Source organism: Leucoraja erinacea, chromosome 2 (genome assembly GCF_028641065.1).
Source record: "Leucoraja erinacea ecotype New England chromosome 2, Leri_hhj_1, whole genome shotgun sequence".
Classification (NCBI taxonomy): domain Eukaryota; kingdom Metazoa; phylum Chordata; class Chondrichthyes; order Rajiformes; family Rajidae; genus Leucoraja; species Leucoraja erinaceus.
In genome coordinates, this window is record NC_073378.1 from 83,935,373 (window position 1) to 83,957,504 (window position 22,132).

Genomic DNA, 22,132 nt, shown 5'->3' on the forward strand with positions numbered 1-22,132 from the left:
TTTTCCTTCGGCCCGACTTATTTCTATTCACGTGACCCGACCATGTGATCCCGTCACCCAATAGCATCTCACATCACAGGTGGTAAATATCATGTTATTCGACTATTTTCAAAATAAATTATGCAAGAATCATATAAAATATTACATTATTAATAAAGATGGGTTGTGGAACTTTCCAAAAGTAAGTATCTTCTAACAAGTTCATGACAAGTCAACCCCCCACACGTATGTGGAAAATTTCACAGCGCAGGTATGTTCCCAACGCTTTTGAATATGAGATGCACGATGAATTTGGAAATGTAATGAAAGGTTTTCTTTGACACAAAAAAAAAAGAGACATGCTGATTTGACCATAGAAATAAGCAAGATTCGTGCACAGAAAAATATCGATCAACATTAGCAAGTCCTTTCTGCAATTTGCTTTAAAAAACGATTAAATGGTTTCAATTAAAAGACAAGCGCTCTTCCATTGTCCCTCACACCCCCTGCGCGAGTTTGCTGTTATTTCAGCAATATGAAATCCTGCAGGAATCTGGGGGGTGGTGGGAGTTAGGTAGGGGCTGGGGACCTGTGGTACTGCAACCTTGCTGAATTACTGATTAGGGTTCATCTAATCTCTAGATTACAGGATAATCTACGTGGTTTTAGTGAGGACTAGAAATGGGAGAGGTATAAACCGCAGTAATGCTGCAAGGGGATTGGGCGGGGCATCACTGAGAAATCAGCTCCTGCTAGGAGCTCTCCATCTTTTTATAGATCCAGTCATGTTTGTATATTGATTTACTGAAATACATAACTTCATTTTGTAAACTACCGCACTTCCTCTGCCGTTTCAATGCTACCGCTATTCCGTGGAAACCTCTTGGAGTTGCTAGGTAATCTGACTAGATCCCCGCAGGGGATTGAACCCGGCATCATTTCCTCCTTTTGTTTTACAACTTTTTACTCTGTCTCCTTTCTCTCAGTAGATCATGGAAGGTGTCTCCGAAAACAGTTTCCTTGCAATTGCGACAGTTACTCTACTTTGGCTTTGGTTACTTCCTAGCGGAATTGTTGTCTTAATGCACAAGATTCAGAGTTATATTTGTTCGATGTTACACGTAGGCAAGGAAACCCAGGCCACTGTATTTACAGCAGATACACAACGATGCACCTGGTACGTTTAAAGTAAAGGCTTATTGCAATAAAATATGTTTCTGCATTTGCGTCTGAAACCCTTAAGGAAGTATAAGCTCATATTATTAACTGCGATTTTCTTTTGAACTCTGGGTCTCTTCGGCTAGAGGCAGTGCTAGTTTTATGCAGAAAGGCTTTCCACCAGCGATGATGTTTTATCGGGAGATTATTGGATTGCATTCGTCCCTCGCTCGTTAAAAGAACAATCTTTAGTTAATATACCTCCAGCCTATAAAACTGTCGGCAATCTCCATGTTTCCTGTACATACCTAAAACGAAACGGCGTGCTAATGTAAATATCTCTGAAACGCATGAAGGAGGGCTTTGTCTTCTAAACTTTTCATACCTTACAAATGATTTAAAATAAATCCGAAGTCGAGCTGTAAACGATTTTAGTAGTGCGACGGAATGCCAGTTGATTGTTTAAAAATAAAAAAAATAAGTTTAATTAAAATTAGTTAGGGAAATACATAGCATGGGGTTGTAGAGCAGAGAATATATAACACATAACGTGTAAAACAGTCATATTTTCGAAGTTTAAACATTGCTCGCTGAAAATAGGTTACCGCTACCGATTTTGCTTAGATTGGATCTAACGGCTCTCCGACGAAAACACGAGTCAAAGGAAGCGGGTAATGGAATAAAAACTAATGGAATTAAAACTAATGGAATTCAACTGAATAAAATCTGCAATCCGTCCAAGTAATCCTACTTTAATAAAAAACAAAAAAAAATGCCCTTAAATTAAGTCAAAATGTGCAAAGATCACCGTCACTTCTCAAAGTTGCATATATTAATTTCCAAATAATATGCAGCAGGATTTTGCCAAAACTGTTTTTTCCACTTATATTTGGTACTTTATTTCCCCATTTCCCAGGAATTCTAGTTTCGCCGTACTATTGCCCTTTGAACATTGCGACCGCGTTGCCCTAGATGCACGTTCATATATTTGGCTAAAATTATAACACTCTATCCTGCATATTAAGTCCGATTGTATTGGAGTATCTAATAAAATTGTGTATTCGCTAATAAAACACTGATATTGTTTGTGTAGCAATAATGTTAAATTCTTATTTTCTTTTATTACCAGGAGTCAGTGGATGCATTTTACGCAGCATCGTTGTTTCACAGATCGAATTGAAGAAAGTACCGAAACAAAGAAAGCGAAATACATTTCAATGCCATTATACAAAAGTATCGTGGCAGTAACTCCATACATTACCGAATATTGTAGAAATAAAAATGTGGTTTATAAATTTTTGCGAGTATCAGCAATGTTGTTGTTATATTCTCAGCAGAATCGGCATATTTGATTTTTCACGATGGAAAAATCGATAAATATTCAATTACTAACAATTTCTCAATTGTATAAGTAGATAGACAGACAGACAGACAGACAGACAGACAGACAGACAGACAGACAGACATACAGACAGACAGACAGACAGACAGACAAACAGACAGACAGACAGACAGACAGACAGACAGACAGACAGATAGATAGATAGATAGATAGATAGATAGATAGATAGATAGATAGATAGATAGATAGATAGATAGATAGATAGATAGATAGATAGATAGATAGATAGATAGATAGATAGATAGATAGATAGATAGATAGATAGATAGATAGATAGATAGAATAACAGACAGACAGATAGGCAGAGAGACAGACAAGCAACGAGACAGTAGGACAAATTCACTATGCTGGATTGCCACATAATGTTTTGTAGAAAATCTGGCAAATGTCAGAACTCTGAAATCTATATTTTTTGGATATTCCCACCGGACAAGGGTGGGTATTTTTCCATCGTATTCTAACAGATTTTCATAATAGTTTTGGAAGCTGCTTGCAAACACACGCAAAAGACTTTATGCAGCATTAAGATGTTGCACAGCAACAGATCATACTGAAAGTGCAGCTGGGAACTTTACACTTCAATAGACATAGTAGAAACGAGCACTTGATCACGGAGCATATATTGGAAATGCGATTGAATAATAATATAGATCATGCCTGTCAGCATATTTTGAAATACATACATATCAATTCCATTACAAGTCATTTGCTGTAGTTGGGAATCTATTATAAGGCTGTAAAACCACCACGTTCCTCTGTGCAGCTTATTAAAAGAATGGGGAGGCTAGTATTTACAAATTAGCATTGCTTTGTTGCAATAATGTGCAAGCCCACGTATACACATATAAACATGAAAAAGAATGAGTATTATTTAAAAAAACAAATAGTGAAATAATTAGCCTTCCTATGGTGATAATTATGGGATATTCGGCGAGATTTTAAATCCAATTAAACTGCTTTTCAGTGTGCTAAAAGACCTCTATTTTGGTCGAAAGGTAAATACAAACATATTACCAATAAAGAGCTGCACGATGTTAACTTTGAAAATAAACGATTTAGATATTCCGCAAGAAATCAACACTATTTGAGGCTGACCACTCCTTCCTTCACTCATCCCAAGACCAATATGGAGGAATTCCTTCAGAGAATGCCCTTTAAAAATTATATGCTTAAATGCCGCAGTTTGACCCATCGATAAATATTATGCAGGTGACAGTATATTAAAAAAATGTGTATCCTCCTAAATTACCTTTTTTGGTCGCAGTTATTTGAGTTATTAATGATTTTATGAGAATTCTAAAACTAAGTTAAATACATTTATCCTGCATTTCACTACGTACTTATTTCATAACTTTCTATATTTAAAATCCATTAACGTGTTCGCATAGAAATATCAATTTCGCTCTCTCAAGTTCTCTGTGTTTACATAATGCAAAATTATCCCTTATTTTTACACATTTCTCCTTTGCATGCAGTTAAAGAGGAGTCATTTATATCCACATACTCGTGTATCATTACGATAATTTATTCTGCAGCTGGCTGAATATATTTTTCTGGCACTAGGGTTGATTTAAAAAAAATGTGTTATAACAACGTGAAGTCTAAGCACAAAATATAAACAACTAAATTAATTATATAAGTTTGATTTTCCTGCAATGAGTTACATATAACAGATGCCTCCTGCTGCTCTTGAAAAGAAAAGGCATTAACAACGTAAATACATTCATATGTAACTGCTTGCGTGTATGTGTGAGTACATGCAATTGTATTATATTTGTTTGCATGGATGTACATGCGTATTCGTGCACTCAGTGTATATGCACAATTTTATGTGGGGTTATAAAAGATTCATTCTCAAGCAACTTTCAATCGCAATCCATTGTTGCAAATAGCACAGTAGGGTTGAGGAATGGATTGGAAGATAATCAATTTAAATCGTCTCAGTATACATTAAAATAAAACGCTGAGATACAAATGGTTTTCTAAACCTTGTTTGAAGTGGAATTAATCTATTCACAAATTAGTTGATGGATACAAAATGAATATACTCCGTCGACCACAGTCCGATTTTACAAGTGTCATTTGTCGTGCATGTTTTCATCCTATTTACAACCTACTGTATAAATAAATCCCAGGATATAGCAGTTATTGCACTTTTTGGCAGCTTGGCGGCACTCTTTTTAAACTCTTTTGTGGATGAATGCTGCCATCTTCTGGTTGTAAAGAGATCCTGCTACGAAGAAATTGCTGACAAGGAATGCCCAGAAAGCCTTTTCAATTCTGTGGCGAATTTAATAGCTGCATAGAGTTTAATCAGGCATTTTATTTTATTTAACAAATTTAATATCAAGTATTATTAACAAGGCTTAACATTAACTAAATGTTGGTTATTTGTCTACTAGACGCAATAAATTGGTAAAGAGATATGTGAGGGGCCCGTGTTAGAGACGAGACTAATAAAGGTCGTTATTTCCGCAGACCCTTTTGTCTAAGCAGCCAGACAAAACAAATGGATGGCCTTCCCTGGAAAAATACTGATTGTAGCTGGACAGTTGTAAACTCATTAAAACCTGAATTCCAGACGGCTTGCCAGACCCTTTATTTTATTGCAAGTCTCCCTGTTTAGTCTTTGAAGTTCCACATGCAACAACAGAGGGCGTCGCATCATTATAGTCCTCCAGACTGAACATTTAAAAATAAAATAATTTCAATTTACCGCTACTTTTAATATTATAATAAAAAATATTGCAAATACCGCAAAGCTATTCACGCGTTTGTTCCAGACGCGGAGAATACTTCGATCGTCAGTGTCGTGTTTATGTACTTCGCCCCTTAACCTCCAGCGTTTTACACCCCATAAACGCTTACAGCAGTCATTTTCTTTTATTGCGGTACACCACTCTGAATTTTACTAACGACAGCCACTGCCAAGACTTGCAGCTACTCGGGCCTTTCCGTCCAAATTCCAAATCATTTGAATCTCACTAAATCCATCCAAACTGTCTTCGGGGTTTTAAAAAGTTACCAGGGATCTTACAGTTAGAAAGGAAGTTACATAAATGGTCAAATCGTGTACTTTTTGTTCGTGGTGAAATGCCTAAGATTATTTAACTTTGTTTGCTTTCAAAGGCTGCGACTCTCGTGTGCGATTTGTTAAAGAAATGGCGGCAAGGATTTGTGCCAGGCTTTTTTTTAAATGTATATATAATAATTCACTTCATTATAATATGGTGAAATCCCATAACGTTCCAGGTTTTTTTCACGGGCAACTGGATCAAGGTTATCCATTCCCACTTGGAGAAAAGTACAGCATTTCTTGCATTGGCAGCCCACAACAAATCTTATAAATAGCCAGCCACATTGGAGCATGGCCAAGCGACAAATGCAAGTTGTTAGTGCACTTTTGCAGGTTCTCGGGTTAATTGGTGATAACTGGGCGTTAAGCTCAACTGTATTCAGACTCTGCGTCATCAAATCCGCTTCTAAAACAAAGTTACGACTTCACGGTTTATGAATCCTTCCAGAAACCTGTAACGTTCGTTTTAGTTATCAACTAAACATCCCATGTTTATTTGGAAAAATCCAAACAATGGATTACATTTTATATGTCAGAATTTGAGAAAGGTATATAATAGCTGTGTTGACATTAGAGATTACATTTTAGTAATGAATGGGATTTAAAAAAAAATGTATACATATTATTCTATTTATGGCATCGTCCGGGTGTTGCAAAACTTAGGGTGATCTTAAGCATTGAAATCGAAACCATCTGTAAAGAGGGCAATGAAGATCTTGAAAGTATTAGTGTTGAGTATGGTGCGTTTCAAAATTCTGAAATTGTGGCGGAATTTATTAAACATAGGCGTGTACGAAATACCGTGCAATGCATTTCCATAAATTGAATTGTGAGAAGCGAAACCACATGTTTTATGTAGTGAAACATATATTTTATTAGACAACAAATAAAATGACATTTCATTACAAACAGTATAGTTTGGTCAATATGACACGAGGTATTCATTTCAAACGTGTACACAAGTTTAAACGTGTTAGCTCCGCAGGTTTACCGAAACCCTATTTAAAACACATTAGTGGTATCGGTTCTTTCTATTGCACCCAGATATTTTCCTTGTATTGTACACATTACATTTATTGACAATATTGTTTTTTTTTCCATAGCATAAATGCATCTAGACTGTTTTAAGAGTGACATTTACACACAAAACATAGGTAGTTACTAGTTATACATATAGGTAGTTTTTAAACCAAATCTTATACTTTTCTTTGCACCACAACACCGATAAATACAAAGTGTCTGAGAACTTTATTCGTGCTTTCATCACAATAGACAATAGTATCGTGTAGCAGTATGTTCAGCGCCGCTCTTTTAAATAAAACTTATATTAGCATTCTATGCAATTCAGTTTCATATATTTGCTGAAGAACAACACAAACGTCATGCACCCAGGCAAGGCCGTTACTCAGTCTCACAAAGACAGCATAAAGCCTGGCGATTTTACGTTAATTCACAGTGAAAATAATACAATATATGTCCCAAGTTCACCACGAAAATAACATTTCATATCCAACACATAGCCTGTTAGTTTTATATTAAACATCCTGAGTTGAATTGAGATTTTTCTTTTGTTTGTTTACACGATCTTTACTCAGACACCGCCTAAGCACAGAGGCCCAGTCACAGAGATAATCACAACAGACACATGGATTCAAGTATATAGGCAGCCTCATTTGCTGCATGTAAAACAAGTAAATATTAAACGAATACAGTATTACTGAATTACTGTCCGCATAGAATAGCGGTGGATTAAGAGAAGGTAGTTTTCATGTAAAGGTAGATTCCGTAGCCACAGACTTAACCTTGCCGTAGATGTCTCCCTCTTTGGTTCCCATCTAACAAGTGTGTGAGTCTTTCCCACCAAGTGTAGTCCAGAACTGGCAAAGGAATAATTTGTGCTAATGGTATGATAAAATGTTCACAATGTCTTTCTAACCAGAGCCCGTTTCGATAGTAATGGTGAAATAGTCCTTTTTTTTCTCTTCGAAGATATTTTAATCCATGTCACCGGTCATCTTTAGGTCGTTCCTTATTAATTTTTTTCATCTTCATTCTTCTATTCTGAAACCAGATTTTAACTTGCCGTTCGGTGAGATTGAGAACCCGGGCGACCTCGTATCTGCGGTCTCTTGTGAGGTACATGTTAAACAAGAATTCCTTTTCCAGCTCCAATGTCTGATGTTTGGTGTAAGGGCAGCGTTTTTTTCTGGTAGACCTTGCATGCAGCCAGTTCGCGGAAGGGTTATCTGAAAGTATAAAGGAAACACATTTACTATATTTCCCTTTCCATGTTGGTCAAATATTGTAATATTCTCAGAATCAAATCACCTTTACACATAAAAGAGGGTGGGGATTTCTGGATTCATGAAATTGTTTACTGAAAATTCATGTGTTTACACAGATTATTATACTCTTACACGCATGGCCCTGGCCAATGAATAAAGTCTATGAATCGAATTCAAATACTAGATTAAATGTCAATGTTGAGACAATTTATAAACAAGGTAAAACGTTGCATGTTTGCATTGTGCATTTTTCGATCCAGTGAACTTATCTCCATCACGTTTACTTGCATAGGATGCACTTGAATTACGGAGTCAGCAATTACTATCTCCCCTTCCTCTATTATAACGAATTAGTTCAGTATATTCATGGTTTCTGTCCTTGACAATGCCTAAAAGGTACAACATAAACCTGAATCAAATATTTATTTTTATTTTTATACAACCACATACAAAACGGCGAATTGAAAACAGATAAGTCATTGTTTTAAACTAATTTTTTACTCTATGAAGATGTCAGTTTAATAAAATGGTTTTAATTTATAAGCCTTAGGTAGAAAAGTAAAACAAATAAAAGGAGAGATCCGTACTTACTTGGATCCATGTGCAGCTTATCTGCGTTTGATTCAACCTCTCCATTATTTTCAGAAAAGGAAATCTCGGCCAGACGTTTATCACCAGGAGATGGTCCACAAGCATATTCTGAGAGGGCTAACGTGTGTGTATCAAACGTAGTGCAGTCATTTCTGCGGGCAACTGCAGGCTCAGGTTTGATGCCGTAGTGTCTACTGGAAGGTAACCCGGGAAAGGACAAGGTCCCCGGCATGGGTTCTAGCCAGGAGCGCATGTACCTACCATCAGGCGTAGCGGTAATAGGTGCCTGGTGCATGTATGGGTGATAAACAGTGGGCATGTTGGCAGAGGTCTGAGCATGCACCGGGTTCCAGGACGTGCTGAACACAGTCGCTTTAGACTGGAAGTTACAGGGGGAAAAATCGGGGTGTTCAGTAAGGGCTGCCTGCCTGGAAGCCTGAGCCAGTGGACCCGACGCATATCTGGACGCCAGCAGATCATCGTTCTCATGCATTATGAGAGAGTCGACATAATAATTGCTGATAGTCCCCGATGTCGACATTCTCGGCAATGACACAGCAAGCGCCTCTGAAAATATGAAAGAGCAGAATTCAATATAACAACTTACCGCCGGGACAAGTACAGTCCGCTAATATGGTGCAGGCGCACTTCCACCCCATTGGATACATCACCCACGTGATTCAAAAAACAACAATAAAATATAAATCAGTCCGCAGCTTGTAGCAGGGTCAATCTTTTATAGTCATAATTTTATATAGCAACTCCATATGTTTTTTTATGCATTGGCATATAATCACTTCTATATAAGGAAGTTGATTTCTTTCTGCCAACTGAAATACAAGAAGAAAACGGTTGGATTTCTTTTCTTGAGGGACTACTTTATATCATAATCAATCTTCCCATCAGATGCTCGTTTTTTTTAACGAACACCTTATAATCGTTAACCTTCTCATAAAACGTTATGGAAAGAGTGAAACTATAAACTGCAAAAAAAAACAACGAAGAATAGAATAGGGCCGGTATTTATTATTCGAGTTCAGTAAAAACTAAAATTCATATCCAGTATTAACAAATCAAAATCGTTAACGAAGTTTTAAAGGCTACCACTGAGAAGTGGCGAGTGTACCTGCAGCTGCTATGAATCTTTCATTTTAAAAATAAGGTACACATTAAACCCACTGTGTCAATCTCCGTTTTATAACAGGTTAAGCAATAAAACTACATGTTAGCAAACTATAGCCATTGCAAAACGACTCTTTACCTACAATAAACCATAATTAATTACAACTTCCGCATTCAGCGTGCTATTTTGGTTGACAGATGCAGATTCACGGATCATATTAATTTGTTCGGAAATCCAATAGTTGCCACATCTTTCTTTTCGGATTCGTGGACGTTCTCCTTCCTGCATTCACTGGCGAATTATGTGGGGAGGAAATTGCAAAGCTTTCCCTCACTGACGGTATTTGGAAATCTCATCGCTTATACGGTTAACACATATTCCTTTCAATGGTAAATAAAAGCAAACCGTTAGACATATCATAGATTTAAAACGTGTGGGCATTTCTGTGGATTTCGCCAGCATCCGTATTAATGGTTGCATTTATCACATGTTATGTCTTCGCGGCATATTAAATATTACAACGAAGCACTGTGCTTTAATACCTAAATAGGCCTAGTCTTCTCTCTCTGTCTCTCTCTCTCTCCCTCTCTCTCTCCCTCCACTTTCCCTAACACACAAACACAGCCACACACATACAGGCGCATATTCTACGGATATATGTTATAAGTGTGAATGTGCATGTTTAAAACGGTGGACTATTTCACTTTAAAAGAGCAAAAATAACATAAACGATATTTCCGAAGGACGACATCATGGCCTGGTCCACTTTTTAAGTAAATAAACTTGTAATGTATTTAATATAAAATCGTTGAAATAACTTCAAATACATTTTGTAAAGTGATACTCGTTATCTCTATAATAATTTTCGTGTAGAATAACTTATCATCGCTAATCTCATATGAAATATTTTATTGTGTATCAAATAATCAGATGCCAATGCATTTGTTTTTATAGCTTCATGGCGCAGTATTTCGCAGAGTACTATGGTAACATTTCACTGTTTCATTTGGACACAGTTTTAAAATATATTTATATGTAAGCAGCATTTCCAGACCTGTAAAAGAATTAATAACAATTATTTCAGTTTTGTTTTATTTAAAATATCCTTGGATTTTTCAGGCCAAATATTTAGATTTCCCAGCTAAAGCTGCCGGTTCCTATCTGAGCCTTATAGGTCCAATTCTAATTTTCTCTTAGTTTGGCGATTTGACCAACTATATGTGGAATGCTTTCTTTCTGCTGCATAAAATGAAGCAGGAAAAAACCTCGGCAGTATAAACAGCGTAGAAATTCAACGTCTTTCCTCGCAATTAACGTGAAGCACTTGAACTGTTGCGTTATATCCGATTGCACAGAAATAGTGATGAAACAAAGGCAATTATCAGAATAGACTTTAAACCATCGTGCTCCCGCCGCTGTGGTGAATAGCTTGCTCTAAAATACACCCTCCTCAACACAACTGCCCTCGACGCAACAACTACCCGCTGATTGTACAAACCTTAAGGTGCAAATAACTGAAATGCAACGTCCTTTTATCGCTACTTGGTTTTTTTTAATCTAAAACAAAATATTTTTGTTCATTCTTCTTATATTTTTTCACCAGTTTGGGCGATTTGGTCGGAAAAGAGGGTTGTGGTGGGTGGTTATGGTGGGTGGGGGGGGGGGGGGGGGGAGACTAAAGTGTGAGTTCTTGTGAATGCTGGCGGGGGGTGTCGGGGAGATTCAGCCGTCGCTGGCGTGCCGACACGAGAATCTGAGCAGCGGACTGTTACAATGAAACCGGTGGAGTGATGAGGTCCAGAGCAGAATCAAGAACCATTCAAGTCCAGTGTTGAACCTTAGGGAGAAAAAAAAGACGCTTTGCGTTTCCTGTGCAGATGGCCTGAAATTGGGATTGAAATGTTGATTTTATATATATGTATATATATATATATAATGAAGCCACGAGGCCCTGACTCTGCACTTCGCTAAAAAGAGCTGTTCATCTCATTAAAATTAAGGTTTTTATTTGAAGGAGATTTATAAAAACGACTAGCCATTAAAACAAAGTTGGAATGCGCCGCGTCTAGCTGTGATACTAAAGATTTATTGTTTGTATGAGATGCTTGATTTCAAACTATATACTTGAATTCGTTAGAAAAGGTATAGTGATTACTTAATTCCTGTCATATCCAATCCATTCCCCCACCCCCACAATCACATAAAAATCATAATATTTTTATAGAGTTTGTCCGGGTGAGATTTTCAGTTTCGACTTTTGTTTGGGCGTTCAAAACGGGAAGAATATCTGTTACTTGCAAACAAGGGTATTTCAAAGCAGCAGAAAGAAAGAAAATAATCTCGTTCTTGGATGTGTTTCGCTATAATTCCTCAATCAATTGTTATTATGCAGCATCGATACATATCATCCGCATTATAGAGGAATGCAGTGATGTACCTATTTCAAGTTTAAGATATATTTGGTAGAGGGATCCATCATATCACATTATACAACAAGGGGATGGGATCAGGAATAAAGCAACATTTCTCTTTTCGTGCAGTGCAGAGTTCGTCTGATTTGCTTTTACTTAGGAATTACGGTTGTTGCAAATAATTAGAACAATCTTTATTAATTCGTGCAAAATTATACCAATGAAAGGTCTGTCAAAAGTGTTGTATCATTGATTTCCTGTTTTATTTTTTAAAAAGGTTTGTGGAATTACCCGGATAAATAAGATATTCATTGAATACACCTTGTAACCAGAAGCATTTGGCAAAACTATGATATAGCTGACTGATAACATTTTCAAGCATGCCACAGTTAGAAATGTGGCGTTTCTTTTGGCTTTTCGGTCCTATCATTTAAAATAACGCTGACGCCTTTATTTCCGTTCAGATAACATCTGTGTGAAATTGCAATGCTCAATTTGTGGAGACACAGTGTGTGAGGAGGACAGAGATCTTTAATCGCTTTCGCCTCTAATTTGCCGTAAGCAAAATAATTTGACAAAGATTCACCTGATAAATAAAAATAACAGAAAGGGGGAAATCAAATCCTGGAATGTCTGCAAATAAGAATCATCAAAATTGGTCAGATCGCTTTGCAACTAAACATTCACGACGCCCTATAGTCTGGGAATCCAAACGTGATATTGGGCTGTTGCGTTTTTACGAATAATTAAACCATTTTTAGGCCATTCGCAGCAATCCAAAATTAAATGTTCAACTTAAAACTATAGAGTTGGGCAGCGTGCATTGGTCTTTGTCTTTAATGTAAGTGAACATTCAATTGAAGAGCTACAAAACTGTAGCGAATCCCTTTATATAAGATTATAAATATATGAACCTTGGTGATGATAGCAAGCAACGCGCAAATAATAACATTTAAGGTGCAAACAGAATGATTTTCAAACAAAACATTATTTGTCCTGTTAAATTTGTCAAATAAGTTATATGAGGGGGGGGGAGTGTGCATTCATAATGTTGCTTATATAAACAATATTCGTATTTATTCCGATGCGCAGTAGTTAAAGAAACATCCCCAATTACTTGGCAACGTATTTGGTCTATAAAACTAGGCAAATAAAAGCGAATGCGTTGAATCGAAGGGCTGGGTTGTACAGCGTTTTAAACAGGGCCTGGCTGTAACCAGAAGGGATGTTTTGACCAGTACAAACTTGACTTCCTCCGTGGGTCAATAAACCTTGCCGACGATATTTTAAGGTGGTACAGTGGCTTCGGGAGAATATGAACCTGCAATGGTATAACAACGCACATTTTTCGGAACATGTTCATTTATATTTAACTGAAAAAAATAATCAAGATAAATATTTCTGCTTTGCGTAACACTTCCATCTATAACATGCCGCGTGATATAATTTAACATCACAGATGAATTTTTAGACATATTATTTGAATAATGTATCAATATGTTGCTTGAAATGCTCATTTTAAATCGCTTACACGAAATTCTGGGAAATTGTAGGTTAATACGTTTCCTTTGTACAATGTGCAAGTATTTCGCATTCTGTCGGTTAATTTGTTCGGCTTGTCTTTGCCATGGAACGATATCATATGTGATTGTTATATGCAATGCATTTAATTCTGAATTCATAAATTAGGACACGAATCAATCTAGACATGATCCTTATTCTGCATAATGGCACTGAAGCATCAATTTTAAATAGTTTAATTCCAATGGTTGTTCAACTAACTTGACCAACAATATAAAGTGCCATTGTGCATGTTTACTTGCTTTGCTTCGATTAAAGCTTCTGTTTGTCTCGTCTAGAGAGCCCAATATAATGGGGCAAGTCTGCTTTCTGTGTTTAGTCTAGTTTCTGCAGAGCATGAGACACCGACCAAGTAGCGTTTCCACTACGCTCCGCCGAGGTCGCTGTTTCCAAGAACAAAACAAAATTACGCGCCCAGGCGCCATGTAATGATCATAACCGAGGCCTTGTGCCTTTCAAGTAATTTCTTTGTCTTGCACATGGTAGAATACATAGGTTTAAATGCGTACCCTAAATCATTTTGCAAGGTTCCTTTTAATTCCGATTTTCACCTCGAATTGCAGATAAGCCATGTAAAAATGTACAAAAACAATTATGTGACTTTTTAAGCGATGTTAATATAACTATGGAATATTTATCACTAACAAAATCGAAATCTGCAATGCATCAATTATGCCGCCGTACGTATGTAACTGCAGCAATCTACAGTATAATGCAGCAGATTAACACCGATCCTTTCAACTAATGGCTCCACAGCGCATATATATTGAAGGGAAATCGAAATGGATCATATTTAATTTAAACATGAACTTGATCCTTATTAGAAAAAAAAATCTAACATAAAATCTAAGGTAAATGATAGTATTTAGGAAATGCCAGTTCGCCACATCGTTCGGAAAGCACAATCCACGGTTAGTTTGCAAATGTAGAAGATTCTCTTCTGTTCTTTGAAAAAAATACACAGTTCGATTAATTTCGGGAGGGAGGGGGGGCTTGCAGAAGAACTAACTACCACGTCTTTGTATTACACATTCTTAATCCGATTGTAGAACGTGCCACTTTGTGGCTAGCTGTGTCAAACCAAAAGCTTTTACTTTTTCGGAATTATTTGAGTATCTGTGGTTTCTTTCCAAACCAACACAAGAACTCACTGGCGATGATGATAACTGCAGTAATTCAGACAGTCTCGTGTTGTAGAGTTAGACTTTAGCCCCAACAACATGAAACTACCTAAATCACACATCAGTTCTATCTCAGCTCTTTAGATTCCTATCACTGTACATTAGTAGTGGGACAATCTATATCCACATTCAACAAGCTTACTCAAATAGAGGTCATAATCATTGCGCTTCTCGTCAAAACCTCGCATGTATTTACCAAAATCGAAAAGCACTCCTTCCACATGCAAAGCTGTTTGTCTCTGAAATCATTTTCCAAATTATTGAGGGGATTTCGGGTTTCATACCGAATTCCAATTCAAATGAATAAATTGAATTGCAAATTCAGCACAATAATACATGTTAGTCCCCACTAAATATGGCGGGGTTCTTTATTATCTCTGAACAGGATTTCACGCGATCTGAATACATGTCATTCATTCCAGTAATGATAAGCCATTGCAACTTGTGTGCACAGCAATAATCACGAGTTCAAGGTTTGCCCGAAGAAAAGAGCTAGCCAGATGACAGTCAATATATATATATATATATATATATATATATATATATATATATGTATATATATATATATATATATATATTTCTTTTCCCCCACGTCCTCCACCCCCCAAAGGAAAATAAACAATGCAGTAGTTTTACGTTTTCTCTGCTAACGCCACCGATTGCATTAAACATATACTAAAAGCACAAGTTTGTTAGAAATGATCCCTTACCTATTGGTCTAAACAGAGGATAATGGATCTCGTTCTTCATATAGATCTCACCTTCAATGTGAATGCTTCCAGATGTTTTATCTGCTAAGATTTTTCGATTCTTCAAACTCTTCTGATTATTGCAGATTAAAAGATCTGGTGCGTATTTTGTTCAAAGAAAATCAATTTCCTACATCCGAGCGGTGCTCTGCTTCCTCTGTCTTCGTGGCTGTTCGCTGAACTGAAACCACTCGTCCAAGACAGCAACAACCCAGATATACTAGCAAGTCATAAAACTCAACAAAAGCCGACAAACGTTACAGCACCATCGCTATATAGCCCAGACAAATTACGACCGTCTAGGTAATATTTAAATAGATTGCAACGGTAATTGCCAGTCTTTAAACCCACCATTCCTGCAGTAAACTTCCTCAACAGATAAGGTAAGAAAAAAACGAACACAAAATGAAGTAAAAACAATGTGCATATACCTATCTCAATGGACTGCGACGAAATACGTTTTATTCACCTTCCAGGAAACACAAGTTTTTGTTAACGTACAGAAAGCAGCAGCAATAGGTCTAAGCATGAGCTGAGTTTTCCAGTACGAGTATTTCATCTTTTCGAAACCAGAATGAATCAATTCTAATTGATTTTATTTTCTTTTGGAAGTGAATCGACGGCATTGAATAAAAGGTCCGACATTCTACTTAGTTATGTTTGCAACAAGGTTTCACATTTAAATGTGCTATGGTGTTTCCATTCATGGCATGTGATATATTTATGTAACAACACACTTTACAGCATATTCACATTTAACTTTTTTTTATCAACATGTCGGTATATGGGTAGTAACATCATCCTGGAACTATTTAAACAGCATTAAATGTATTTAAATATTACAATGTTCGATTTACGTAGCTGATAATTGGTAACTAGCACAATTAAATGATTGTTGACATGTTCAACCACCCCCCCCCCCCCCCCCCCCTCACAATCCTATCCCTCCGCAGTTGTTTGGAAAATTCTCATATAGGAGGACAACTTCTGTGCATGCCTTGCTTATCATTGGCAACACTTATTATTATAGATACAGAAACAGACTAGCGCCACAAATAAAAACAAAAACACATAAATCGCATTTATCTACAATCAGCACAAGGCTGAGAAGTCAGAGGTAAGTGGAAAAGTTTTTAGTCTTTCAGTAACACTAGCACAACTTCCCGATGTCCGAGTAAATAGGCAAACCAGTGTCTGTATTTATCATGAAAAGCTGAAGTTAGCTGTGAGCTCCCGAATCCTGTTCTCACGGTTCATTTTCTTGAGTTTCATTCTGCGATTTTGAAACCAGATTTTGACCTGTCTGTCAGTCAGGTGGACACTGCGGCTAATCTCTAGGCGACGCTCTCGAGTCAGGTACATGTTGAAAAGAAACTCTTTCTCCAGCTCCAGGGTCTGATGTTTGGTGTAAGGGCATCGTTTTTTCCTGCCACTCTTTGCAGTCAGCCAGTTAGCCCCATTTTCAGCTTTCACTTCCCCTATTAAGTAAAAAAAATGATAGAAAACAAAGGAAAGAAAAAAAAACAGACATGCAAAGGCAGAGAGGGAGAGGCAGAGAGGGAGAGAGAGAGAGGGGCAGTGAGGGAAGAGAGGGAGGAGAGAGAGAGAGGGAGAGAGAGAGAGAGAGAGAGAGAGAGAGAGAGAGAGAGAGAGAGAGAGAGAGAGAGAGAGAGAGAGAGAGAGAGAGAGAGAGAGAGAGAGAGAGAGAGAGAGAGAGAGAGAGAGAGAGAGAGAGAGAGAGAGAGAGATTGAGAGAGAGAGAGATATCAAATGAGCAGAGAAAGAAAAGAAAATTTCGTCAAATAATTTTCAATGATAACTTAATAGTGGTAAAATGGACGTTTTACCTGTGTTCATGTTACTGTGCCAAGAAATAGGTACAATATATAGGTATAATATCAACTATTAAAAATGCTATATTCTCCATTTATTTTACATTTTAATTGTTAATACAATGGCAATATTGTTCCATTTTTGTCCATACATTGGGTACATACTCGCATTGAATGGAAACAATAACATTTTGAACTATATCAAGGTTTAATCAGATTTCTGAAATGGGGGATGATATGGTATTGTAATGAACCATGAGGGCTATTAGGATGAAGATGGAATTGGTTTGAAATCTGTATGTTAATGGCATTGGATATATTTAAACAATTGTCAAGAATCTTATGTACTTGGAGTAACTGTCAGATTGATTTCACGTCATTCAAGGGTCTTATAATTCTTCGCTTTTAAGATGCTTGGTTAATACCAACGCAGTTGGTTATTCGCAAAATGAAAAATTCTCCTGCAATTATCGCAATATTCAATATTTTGCTTGCACCAGTAAGCATGTCTTTCCCCCTGCTATCATGTACAAAGATTATGTTTTCAGTCCTATTTCTCGCCATGTTCCACACCAAACAAATCCTATCTTCATCCATGACAATATCCAATGAGATTGAGCGGAGTTTTTCGTTTAAGAAAATAACTTTAAATGCAACAGATCGAAATGTATTCGTCTTCAATGTTTTAAAGCTCTAGCCTCTTCAACTCCTCAATTTTCTCACTTGAACTAGCTCACTCAAATGTTTTCTTTGGAAGTTCGTTAGAGTTGCAATTAAACTAATCGGTGGACATTTTAACCATTTTATTATGGTGCTCCCATGTTGTTAACTAGATGGATTTCAAATACAGTAAAATAAAAACTAGGCATCCCCTAAAACTGTCTTTTAACATCTAAGTTTAAACAAAAGCATATGCAATAAATCGACATTGACCTAAAAGCACCAAATGTCTTAAAGTAAAATATGGCAGTGATATATTATATTATTTTGAAAACTTTTCTTATTTTCATTTCATTTTTTTTCTGGAAAGACGCGCTAGATCATAAAACGTTCCTGGGTTCCTTTGAGTATTATTCATTGGCTGTCTTTTATTTACTTTGGACCCTGTGTGCAAATATGTGCTTCTATGCGGTACACTTACATAACTGCAATAAGGATTCGTGGTTTGTAACTTATCTGACAAGTTTAGAATGTGAGTACAATTGATTCCGGAGCGTGGGCTCATGCTATAAACTATAGTAGGCATTAATTTTTACAGCATAGCTCACGCCCAAAAATAAAAAGTTCACAAGGTCAAAATAAACCCCCCTTTGTTAGGCTTGTTGGCTGTACCTGCCACGTCTACTCTGATTGTTAGCTTCTGATTGTTCGCTCTGTAAATCGCCCACTGTCTATTTTGTACCTACCTTTTGTTTCTTTCTCAGGAGAGTTTTTGCTGCTTTCTGAATGGACTGGTGAAGATTCTTCGTTTGGTGAAGATGCCGGAGCCTCTGCCTCTTCTCTCTCCGAGCCGCAGGTTAAATGGCCGGGGGATGTCCCCTCGCTTCCTTTTCTCCCCAATTCACTCGGGGTCGAAGCTGAAGAAGGGGGTGTTCCAAAACGGATCTGGGACTGAGGCACGAACGGAGAGGCCCCAACCTGCCCAGTGTTGGTATAAAGTGTCTGTTTGGTTGTCGGGTAGGCTTGGGACAGACGGAAATAGCCGGGCACAGGAACCCCGCCGCTAGTAGTAGTGTCAGTATTGGAGCACGATTCTGATGTTAGCCTTGGAAACGTGGAAAGATCTGTTGCTGCCGCGCTTTTTGGACATTTCTCAGAATCATATAAGCAATATGCATTTTCTTCTTTGATATTCTGGGGGAAGGAACATGCTGCTACTTGCTGGGTTGCAGGTTGCTCCATGCGACAGGACCTGGGAGGATCTGACCAGACCTCCATCCCGCTCATGTAGGGATGAGAAGTCAGGACCATACTCTGAGAGTTGTTCTCACTGCGTTTGCTCAGAGATGGGAAAAGTCCACAGTTTTGGATGCCGTATGATAGATCAGAGGCAGGCGGCAGGTATACGCTGTTGTTGGGGTAATAGGTTCCTTCCCCGCCACGGCCCACGCTGATCAGAGAATCTACTAAAAAGGAGTTTGCAGCCGGGCTGTCTGAGCATGACATTGTTGTGGGGTAATTTGGCGAAAGCAGAAGATATCCAGTTCAGGCTGACATTTCTTGTGCAAACACGTTGAATATGATTAGAGATACCTCCGCAGCACGACAGGCGGGACGAACCAATCAAATGGCATAGCTGGCCATAAGCCCCTCCTTCATGGTGGGGCTACGTCACCAGAACGGCAATAAGGTCACCATATGTGTTCGGTAAACTGCAAAAACGTCTAAATGCATCTTTATTTATTCAGTTCTACTTTATTAGAATCACGTCCTTCAAATAAAATAAAAGAGGGGCAAAATTGTAATTCAATACTACAAGTTTCAGCAAAATGTGAAGCTACCTAACTGTTTCAAAGTAGCAATTATTTACATATTTCCAATTATTCGCACACGCGGTTGATAAAAAGAACAAAGTTGTAGTTCTATATTGTACAATTTTAATCACGCGTTAAGTTTCGCAGGCGGATACTTGCAAGAAAACAGAAGTAATCTTGACTTTCACGGGTCTGATTGTAATTACCCAGCCGCCTGCTGCAACAGTTTCACAGTGATCACTGTGATTCAGACCCACAATGAGCGTTTCCTTATTGTTACTTCTGTTGCCATTCCTTGTATGCGCAGGGTTGAAGAATCACTCTTGAAATACAAGTCCGTGATTGTATATCTGGCCTTTTTTTGTAGTTTAGAGTTTAGTGGGGTAATGGGACATACTGCATCTCTGTAAGTTAAGTGTAGAAGGTCGGGCACAACAAACTAATTCTACAACCACTTCCTTTTATCCATTCATCTATTTCCCGACCGAGGCTGACTGGGTTGTGGCAATTCTTGAAATTTCTTACCAAATAACAATTTCAAGAAATAGAAAACATTTGGTTCGAAATACTTGATCATGTGTTCTTCAATTGGCTGGGCCAAGAACACACATCGTTTACCACATCTATAAAATCGACCTCATCATATCGTCTTAAAAATAGAATACACTGCAGTTAAACAAAATTTACAAGTATCTCAACTACAATCGGGTCAAGTTTTTTTTTAAGCGCGCTATAGATGCCTCCTCCAGAGTATGACACTCCATCCCATCCAAAGATAACTTAGAAATGAAACCAGAGGGGTGAAAATGCTTTACCTTTTTCCATGGGGACTTCGATTGGTGAACTATTTATCTCCAGAATTTAAGGTGGAAGATAATTATACTCAATCTACAGCTATTATCATAATATCAGTGCAAAAAGAAAGTAATGCAACAACGATAAGAGCCCCCTCCAAATACACGCACGCACGCACCCACACACACACACACACACACACACACACACACACATACACACACATACATAAATCCCTTGTGATCCAAGGCAAGGGAGGCTTTTAACAGTGTATTTGTGGCATATTTCTTCAATATGTCTCAATGGGAATCTGAATACAAAACTATTCTGTGTGTCGGTCATATTGTATGTATTTTGATCGGCCATCTCCGTAATAAAATGCAGCGCAGCAAGCAATGCCGCCGTAAATGTCGTCTTTAGATTTGGATGTAATATTAAATCTCTAACATTACTGTGTTTTTCTACGAGCCATCTTTTAGCCGCACTCAAAATGTGAACCGTGCCGCCCCACCCCCACCCTCTTCCCCACCGCCACTCTGTACTATTATTCCAATTGCAGTTATTTTAACTTCTGACGCTGGATTAAAGCTCAGAAAATGTTGTTAATCTAAAGCAGATTATTTAAAATATCGTTTCAGTTAAAGTCAGCGGGATATGAAGGCCGGCTTTACACGCACCGTGTTTGCTAAAGGGCCGTCTCGGAGGATTCCTTATGCATGCTTGTTTTTAAGCACAAACGACTGTTTAGAATTATCACGGCCGTCCAAAAATCATATAAAAACCTGAATGTTCTTTATCGAAAATTTTGAAAATATTCCCGTTTGCAATCCCTCTGAGCCAATGACACGTATGATCATGGGAGCAGACAAAGATTTAATGGGTAAAAATAACAATTACCATCTCTGCCAGAGTCTCATATATAAAGGTCCATGCTACTGTACAGCAATGCTAACAAGCGGCGCATTTATGTGTTGGAGGCATGATATTTATCTGGTTCTTTTTGCAAATGTTTCATTGCTTAATAAATTGATACCATATTTGGATAATTTTATTGGGGCATTTTTGGAAAGGTTTAAACGTCTATAACCCAATTTCCCCAGTAAAACTGTAATGGGGATGGTGGATTGATTTCTCCTGTTTCTAAGATACTGCAGGCCTTTCTCAACTTTATGGATAGGAATGGAGCGAGGAGCTGGGAGTCTCATGTGAACATTTAAAAAGCCCACACCAGGAAGTAATTGAAGCAGCAAGGATTTGCGGGAAATAAGTTTATTTTCTAGCTTCTAGTGTGTACGTGACTGTTAATTGCGACATTGGTAACAGTTAAGAAATGCGTTTAATGCCGAGGAGGTTGGGCGAGATGAAATAGCTTTATCGCCTATTTCAGGAATATGGCGAGGGGAAAAATTAAATTAAAGAAATAGCTTTAGAAAGTGCATAGTTATACAATACTTTTAATGGCCATTAATGCGTTCCATTTGGCATAAGAAAGAAT

At 37.6% G+C, this 22,132-nt stretch overlaps 2 protein-coding genes across 2 annotated transcripts; both read right to left on the minus strand.

Annotated features, from left to right (window-relative positions):
• Window positions 1–6,470: 6,470 nt before the first annotated feature.
• LOC129711869 (homeobox protein Hox-A9) lies at window positions 6,471–10,487 on the minus strand. The gene is made up of 2 exons (XM_055659854.1): window positions 8,492–10,487; window positions 6,471–7,861 (listed from the first exon to the last, which is right to left on the minus strand). The coding sequence occupies exons 1-2, from the start codon at window positions 9,030–9,032 to the stop codon at window positions 7,620–7,622; spliced, it is 783 nt and encodes a 260-aa protein (XP_055515829.1). The 5' UTR covers window positions 9,033–10,487; the 3' UTR covers window positions 6,471–7,619.
• A 5,971-nt stretch (window positions 10,488–16,458) lies between these two features.
• Window positions 16,459–21,034, minus strand: hoxa10b (homeobox A10b). Its single transcript, XM_055659843.1, has 2 exons — window positions 18,775–21,034; window positions 16,459–17,014 (listed from the first exon to the last, which is right to left on the minus strand). Exons 1-2 carry the CDS (start codon window positions 19,532–19,534, stop codon window positions 16,740–16,742), a joined length of 1,035 nt encoding a protein of 344 aa, XP_055515818.1. The 5' UTR covers window positions 19,535–21,034; the 3' UTR covers window positions 16,459–16,739.
• Between the last annotated feature and the right edge of the window lie 1,098 nt (window positions 21,035–22,132).